We start from the raw sequence: 9,025 nt of genomic DNA on the forward strand, positions 1-9,025 counted from the left end.
TGAAACGCTCTAGTTAGTGGCTTTTGTCGACGGATTAATGTCTGAAACGCATTCCGCTCATAATGAGCGAACGATGTTTTGTTTGTGGATGAAGTTTGGAAGTTTCATTGATTTCAATGCGAACTAGTTCACTCGCTCGTGTGAACATCAGGGTGCATGGGATAGTATTATAGAAGTTTCGCAGAGCAAGATATCTTTTGCATAAATATTTTACTCATCAATGTTAAAAAAATCAGATAATTTACAGGAAATAGCATTTTAACAAACTCCAATGTATTGTTTACGTGTATAATCACATGTGTATCAGAGGCTTTAGAAATATTTGGAGATGTCAGTACACAAACCTTTGGTAAGCAAATACATTTGAAATTATGTACTAACTAAGCTAACCGAATGTTTGTGTCATCATCAAAATCCTTTGTACTACATATTTGAAGTCCATTTATGTCACCATTAAGCCTATTAGGCGATGTTAACAACATTAAGAGATTGGTCTCATGGTAAACCTTTCGAGCGAGCATAAACTAAACCACTCCTATTCACAGTTAAATTGCGGAATCTTCATTTACAACATAATTTATCAAGTAAGCCTCAGTATTGTGGTTTGACAAAGAAAATGTAGGGCTACCCACGGCTCAGCGGACCGCAAGCCGGGTCCCGGCACAATGGAATTAGGCCGGCACATAGAGGTGGGATCAGTGTCTCCATATACACGATAATTACCGTAGATGCACCGTAATCAGGTCATTTTCTACCGTCAAGGTAATAATGTATTACCGTGTCATAAATCACCGTATTAGAATAATTATGAATTACTTTGCTGTATAGATACATACATACAAACAACAGGCAACACTGCCGAGAGACCGAGGGGAATCCCACAATATTCTAAAAGTCGATCTCTACCAACAAACATCGGCAATCTAGTTTCAACCTTATTTATATACCAGAAGGAACGAAATTCGTAAGTGATGTGGCTACGTGTTTTCTTCTAGTTACGCTACGACGACGCATTACTTGCATTTAAATCGGTGTTTCAAGTGCAAGATTCTATCTTGCAATTTTAAAGTTATAGAGGAAGAATTTACGGTCTTAAGTTTAATATTTTATTTATTTGAGTGTGAGTGAGTAATTAGTATTGTTACAAATATTGTTATTCAAAATGGAGAGTGATACTGAAAGTAATGATAGCGACACAAGACCAACGTGTTCTACCAAAACAGCTAGAGTTGGAATAAAAAGGAAGCATTATAATCAAAAGTTTAAAGCCGAATGGTGTAAACTACAAGAATTTTCTACCTGGTTAAAAAAAGATCCTAAAGATGAATATAAAGCAATATGCTCGATTTGTAACTCAAGTTTGAGCGCAGAAATAAGCGTTCTTAAACGACATTGTAGTAGTACAAAACATGAACAAAAAAAGAAGTTTTTGTTGAGTTCGACTTCAAAGTCCTCTGTTCAACCTACCATAGAAAGTGCATTTAAAAAGGCGCCGACTACACTAGATGAAAAATGTAAAGTAGCTGAAATAAAACTTGCAGCTTTCATAGCTGAACACAAGATATCTCACCAAGTAGTAGACCATTTATGTGATCTTATATCGGCTACCTTTAGTGAACCAGAAGTTGCAAAAAAAATTCAGCTGAAACATACGAAAGCTCAAGCGGTCATAAACAATGTAGTTGGCAGGAGCGAAAAGGATACATTGGCTCGTGATCTACAAAATAGTAAGTTTTCAGTGATGATAGATGAGAGCACTGATATTGCAGTGGTGAAAACTATGTGCGTAGTAGTACGATATTACGACTATAACCACGGAAAAGTTTTAAGTCGTTTCTGGGACTTAATACAACTTTTTGAATTCAACCAAAAGGATTATTCTGCTAACGCACGTCATCTGTTTAAACTGGTAATAAAGTCTTTTGAAAAGTATTCAGTCCCTCTGGATAACATAGTAGGCTTCGGTGCAGACGGATGCAATACAATGATGGGTTGTAGAAATTCAGTATCCAGTCAATTTCGTGAGAAGTGCCCCGGTATCACAGTACTTAAATGTATATGCCATTCTTTGCATCTATGCGCAAGCGATGCCTCAAAAAAATTGCCACCAGGGGATACCTTCGTAGCGGCTCTAGTGGCTCAATGAATTCTATTTTGATCAGAAGGACAGGTAGGTATTCAACTTAATTTCATTATTAGGTAACATACGAGTATATTTTCAAGATTGACTTTTCCCCCTGATTCTGTTTGTGTTAGAGATGAAACGGATAGTGGTTTGGCCGGATACCGGATACCGGATATCCGGCGGCCGGATAGTTGGCCCATTGTCTCGTTGTATGTCATGACGAGTTTAGCGCCGCCAGGTGCTTCGAACGCGATCAGTGGGTCTAGTAGACAAGTCACACTTTTCGAAAATCAAATCCGTATCCGTCCGAATAGAATGTCAGATTTTGCCACTTGTCTAGGGGGCAGATCAATTCGAGCGATTTCGGTTGCCATCGTGAGTGTGTGGTTGAATAGGGAAAATTTAAATTAGTAATCTGACTGAACTGCATCATGTCATCAGACCATCAGTGAAAAAAAGATCGCCTAATTTAATTGGCTATATTTCGACATTAACAGATATTTATTTATTTAGTACCTACTAGCTTTCCGCCCGCGGCTTCGCCCGCGTGGAATTTTGTCTGTCACAGAAAAACTTTATCGCGCGTGTCCCTGTTTCAAAAACCGGGATAATAACTATCCTATCTCCTTTCCAGGGACTCAAACTATCTCTATGCCAAATTTCAACAAAGTCGGTTCAGTGGTTTAGGTGTGAAAGCAAGACAGACAGACAGACAGACAGACAGAATTACTTTCGCATTTATAATATTAAGTATAGAAGTATAGATTCGTCATTAGAGTGAATAGCCCTGAAAAAGAAAAGTTTTTTGAAAGGCCTCAATATGGCTTTTTTTGTATCTTTTTGGACTTTAATTATAAGCCGTTATTATTATAAGCCTTTTTATTGATATTTACCTCAAAGATGAATGTATTTCATTTTATTATAAGAAATTGTCGTAGTTTTTTAATATCCGGTATCCGGCCGGATAGTGAGTTACTATCCGGTATCCGGCCGGATAGTAAATTTAGGCCGGATATCCGGCCTACCGGATAGTTACTGGATATCCGTTTCATCTCTAGTTTGTGTGCATTTTCTGGCTGTTGTACAAAAGTAACGAAAGCCGTTGGGTATTAAAATGAATTATAGGAATTGATCATTTATTTTATGAAGTCGTCGACGATAGGTAGCACATACTATGGACTGTGTGAGCACTATTACTGTAATGTATAATAAAAATTTTAATATAACTACACTCGACGTCAAATAAATCGCACCTCCCGCGACAAGCATTTTCAAACGTATGCATCCCCACTTCCCACTAATATTGGTACCATTTAAAAGCCTAGTTCTAACCTTCATTTCATTAAAGGAAAGGTTTTTACCCCAAAAATGTGTCTTTAGAAGGATCCAGAGTCACTTCTTCAAAAAATAGGTAGTTACGCTAGAGCCAACTTTTATGGCTATAAAACTGTTAAGTTGGGTTTAATTGCTATCCATCTGTTAAAGAGGACACGTGAAATCATTATTTGGTTTTATAATCATAAAAATTGGTCTCATTGATCCCATAGGTGGGCCCAAAGTGAGGTATTGTTTCAAGTCACATTTATGGTATATGTTAATATTTATTAAGAAATTAAATGTGTTTTTCTTTAAGGATATTTATTGGGCTTTCAAATAACACCAATATTATTGGGGTACCATGATTGTGTCAGAAGAAAATCGTTAAAGTTCGCGTCGCGGAAGGTGCGGTTTATTTGATGTTGAGTATATTTAAGTACGTATCTAAATAGTAAGTGCAAGTTTTTACTATCAACAGCACTTACGAGTACCTCTACATTCAAGATTAAAGAACTTAAAATTATCTACCAATTATCTTTTAAAATCCTGAAGCCTTTAAAAAAATCTAATAACAGAACGAATTTGTAACTAAACGACCCAAAATGAGAATACGATTTCTAAGAAGCTTATTCAATTAACTAAGTCATCTGCCGTCCTTCGCGATCCTTCTAATTAATCTCAATTTATACGCATTAAACATGTACAAAATAATTACAGAGTCAACGGCGCAGGGTCAGTGGCCCGTAAATCTTCGCGGGGACAGGGACCCAGGTTCAGTCCCGAGTCGCTCGCGTACATTAATTGCATTTCAAGCCTTGTAATTGGTACAGCTGGCACGAAAGGATATTTAATTAAATTGTGAATATTAGAACACATGCGCCCATATAAGATTAGTCATGTAAAATCGTATAATATTACACACGGTGCTGCTCGCCAGTTTAGTTACTTAAACTTGGCTAAACACGCTACCGCGTAGTCTAGATTATTAAAACTTTATAAGATGAAATGAATGAAGACACAAGTGTATGCAACACAATGTATCGGCATCCAAACCTGAGCAGTGAGCAGTGGATTATTTAGAATTTAGTTTTCAGTTTAAAATTATTTTCAAAAAGCCGATACTTAATGCTCGAAAGAATTTAAGAGTAGATTAGTTGATTGAAATCAAGTAGATACTAAAAATTACTATTTTAGCTAAATAATTTGTATTTCAGGATAGGAACAAGAGTGATGTCTCAAATGACGTCAACTCAGCATTGGGATAATTACACAGCAATACATTTGCTGACGGTACAAGCTGAGACGGCCTCAAATTATGACGTTGGCTCCAATTAAGGAAATCGCTGGCGCCGCCTGGCGGCCGACAAGCAAACGGACGCAGATTGACAACCATTGTTTTGTTAGCGAAAATCTAATGAGGAAAAACTTTACGAGTGGAGTAAACTTGCGTAATTCTCATTGCGGCAAGAAAAATAGTAAAACTTTTTTTTATTATTTGTACCCCAAGTCCGACCGCAGAAGTATCATTAAAATCTCCAAGTACGAGCTAAATAAATTACATAAAACAGCGGTTGACGTTATAACATGAAATGAACATTTAAAATGTGATTTCAAGAGGAAACCTTACGCTTTGCAAAAGCTCACGAGGAATAAACTTCAGTTCAACTTCCGCTAAGCTTTTAAAAGTTGTCAAGCGCAAGTAATGACGAAAGATATAATATTTTCCCCGCTTATTTTTCAAGAACTGTATAAACCAATTGCCATCAGCTTTTAGTGCAAATATTATATTTCTGTAAGTTCCAAGCGGCGAGCCAATGAGCCAAGTCATCACAAGTTGGGCCAACTCTAGCAGATACGAGAAATTGGTTTGTGGCCGCTCGTACGCCATGTTGGATGTGCACCGACATTAATATTGCTTGCCTGCTCTCGTCCTGCATCAACCAACAGATTGTGTCAGATACATACATTTCTAGATTTTGAAACTAGACATCTGGTTTCGTGTAACCTAGACACCTAGATTTACCGATATTAACTCAAGAGTGCGAATTCTAATCGAAAATAAAGCCTTTTTTCTCCTTTAAAGTCCTCAATCTGAGAGAAATTTAAGCTTGTTTTAAAGGCGGGTTTTACCACAATAACCCAATGGTTGATAGAGATGGAACTAGCATTCTCTAATTGGCAAACCGATGCATGATTCTTTAGGTTATAGCCGCTTTAAATGTAAATTATATTGTATAAATAAACCATACCATGTTTAAAGTATCTCGTGCATGCTTTTATGACAGCTGACTCTGTAGGATTGGCGAAGGGCAGTCACTGTACCTAGAAAGAAAATAAAACAACGTCACAATAATATCACAGAATGAGCTAGTATACTCCTTTACAGCCAGACATTTTGTTGCTAAATAGTACCTAATTTCAACGTAGCACAAAGGGCAATTTCAACAATATAATCTGCCCAAATATTTTAGAAACAGCACGCAATTTTCACCCATTCACGAGTGATCTGAATAAATCCGAATTAATTAAATGGCGCTCTAATTAGTGTTGTAATTGGCCCGGCCGGGATTCGAACCTGCGGTTGCGGCGGCTATCATGGTCGGCGCTTAATCAAAAGCACGTTAGTGACTACAGTGGGAAGAGCTAATTAAGTTAGGTTTGTAAACCGGTTCTAGTGTATCTTCAATTAAATTAAGCAGAACTTTTTGGATAGAAGAATTATCTTTTTCCCTGGGTTGTCTAGAAAAGATACCGTTTCCTAGCTACCATTCTCTAATATGTAGCACACAACATAATGCAACATGACGTTGAAATCCTAGACGAGACCACAATTAATTTTGATGAGAAATAGGTAGTTGAAGGAAAAGCAAACTGTCTAAAACGATGTTTCCAAGTGTTCTTACTTATGTAGATGTGGGTTCGGTTAGTTTAACATTTATAGAGATACATAATGTGTATCTTCTGTCGGAGAACTCGCGTGTAATTTATACGAGTAAGTAGATATAATATTTCATACCCGAGATGACTCGGCTTTAAGTTTGATATCTCAAGATAGAGTTGAGAGCAGTCGACTAATCACTAACTCGTAGTTCAAATATTAGCAATTGAATCTTCTGCTATCGTAACTTTGATCTTCAGATATATCCTATTAGCAAAGTATATAATTTGTGTATTCCACGATCTGTCCCTAGGTTTGACACTCCTGTTTTATATAACATGTAAATAGCGAAATTGTCCAGCAGTGGACGTCTTTTTTTTATGTGACAGGAGGCAAACAAGCAGACGGATCACCTGATGGTAAGTGATTACCTGCTTCTTTTCTGCTTTTTTTGATTGCTGGTCTTTCGGCTGAAACGAACGAAGGAACGAAATACCGAAAATTAAGCCAGAAATGTATAATCACGGAAAAAAATAGAGTAACAACATTTTTTACGTTATATACGCAGTAAAATTTGTAAAAAAGAAAACAGCCAATTCCCACAATTTTAATTGGCGCGTGTTCCAAAGCTTGCAACACAATACCTTATTCCGAAGCAAAAGTACGGAATAAGGCAAAATGGAGGCTTCGAGGAGCCTTACAACCTCAAATTACTGCTGGATATGGAAATAAAATGTGGGAACGTTCTTCAAACGAATTTTGCTTTAAAATGCATTTTGTATTCGGTGTTAAAGTTAATATTACAAGCGAACTGCAAGATGAGCGCTGGAAATATTTTTTTGATTTCGCGCAACTCCGAAGCGACTTATGCGAATTTGTGGTTGCGAAATGAAATTCAGTATATCACTTCTCAACAGTTAATTTGAATTTTAATGTAAGTACTCCATTTCATTGTGTTACTTATGTTTTAACACGTATTCCTTCCAAAACGAAGTAGACAGACATGAGTTACAATTTCAGGTGCATTGCATGCAAAAGTACACATACTTAAATTATACATAATAATTGTTTGTGAATGACTTACAAATGACAGTATGGTCTGGTGTCACGCCATTCCCCAAACACGATTTATGAAATAGATACATGTGCAATTGAAACCACATCAGACGACAATACATTTTCGTAGCAAAATAAATATACATACTAAACTCACTTAAGATACCACAGCGTTCACCTTGATACTTTGTCTGTACTTTGACCTTCAGCGCCTTTATTTATTCATAGAAACCAACAGTGAACATAGATAAGAATAAGATTTTTCTCGCAGTACAAAATAACCTAGCGGTGGCGCTTTATTAACACGCTTTTATTTTATTTTATAGCTACACGCCTACAAATGCTCTGTAAAAGCATACATCGAAATCCTTTTAAAACAGACAACCCCCAAACCTCGTCTTTAAATAGTAATTCGATACGTTTTCATGTACATTTTAATGATTACATCGCAATAATCCCCTTCCGAGTAAACGCTCGATACATGCGCCGCTGGCCGCAAAGCCGAATGTTTACTGGACGCAAACACTGTTTACTAGCATAGGGCAGGGAAAACGGTTTACAATGAAAAAAGCTTAGTACTAACCATTTCTTTTTAAATGTGTCAACATGGAACATAATTTTAATCTTAGATAACATAAAGACACACAATTTATTATATTATAACACAAAGAATACAACAAAGGTAGTCGTAGTAGTAGTTAATGCAGTATAAGTCACTAACTACAATTTTAAAATAATAACTACATAGAAAAACTAACTCATTGCTAAAACATTTGTACAATCAAATTTTTTAATTAGTATTTTGTTAATTATTACATAATATTATAATGTATTATCAAAATGAATTTGCAGATACTACACTAGTTTAATTACTACACGTTTACTTTAGTTTCTAAATTATGGCTAAATCTGATCTAAAATGGAATGGCTGTTGTCCCACCAAGGCTACGCGCAAAGCATCGAAATATAACATCGGCAGTCCCACTTCGTCCGCTCCGAAATATAGAAAACGTGATTTCCAATTCCTGAAATCACTCTTATATTATTTCCTGAACTGAATTGAATTGAAAATCAATTTGGTGCATTATTTCTAGAACATTTTCGATGCAGCTCCGTGTATTTTTCAATGTACATTACAATAAGAAGAGCTCGAATGCTCTCAGGGAAGTTGCAAAGTGTATTTTTTACAGCGATTCAGTATTCATTTTGAAATTGATTGCATTGAACTGACTTTTGCACTATTTTACTTTTGCTACACTTTATCTTACATTAACATAGAAAGCACAAAATACTTACTTCACATGTCACCTATTACACCTATAGCTACTGGTACATAAGACACAACAGTGGGTTTATAGGGTGTAGAAAGGGGGTGCAAGACTCAGCCGAATTTTCGAGATACAAAATAGGTACGCTCGATTTTTTTACCATTTTCGGGAAAAAAAATGAGTTTCATTTTTAGAGCACCCCCTTTGCGACATCCGGACCCAAGTGTTAAGCTTGATATACCTTCTGTACATTATAGCGTCTTCTTCGTTCTTCTGTCTTCGCGATTGGACGATGCGTGTGCCAGAGAGAGAGCCGCGTGTGTCTTATGATAGATTATCAGCCACACTACCAATAAGAGCACACGCAAGGCTCTCCCTGTC

The 9,025-nt window shown here is 36.6% G+C and overlaps 1 protein-coding gene across 1 annotated transcript; it reads left to right on the forward strand.

Moving 5' to 3' along the window:
• Positions 1-1,046: 1,046 nt before the first annotated feature.
• On the forward strand, positions 1,047-2,146 carry LOC135075808 (zinc finger MYM-type protein 6-like). Its single transcript, XM_063970270.1, has one exon. The coding sequence runs from the start codon at positions 1,163-1,165 to the stop codon at positions 2,144-2,146; it is 984 nt and encodes a 327-aa protein (XP_063826340.1). The 5' UTR covers positions 1,047-1,162.
• Positions 2,147-9,025: the final 6,879 nt, after the last annotated feature.

Source organism: Ostrinia nubilalis, chromosome 11, assembly GCF_963855985.1.
Source record: "Ostrinia nubilalis chromosome 11, ilOstNubi1.1, whole genome shotgun sequence".
Lineage (NCBI taxonomy): Eukaryota > Metazoa > Arthropoda > Insecta > Lepidoptera > Crambidae > Ostrinia > Ostrinia nubilalis.

Excerpts from the sequence above, each read along its gene's own strand:
- LOC135075808 (XM_063970270.1), top strand. The coding sequence starts at position 1,163 with ATGGAGAGTGATACTGAAAGTAATGATAGCGACACAAGACCAACGTGT.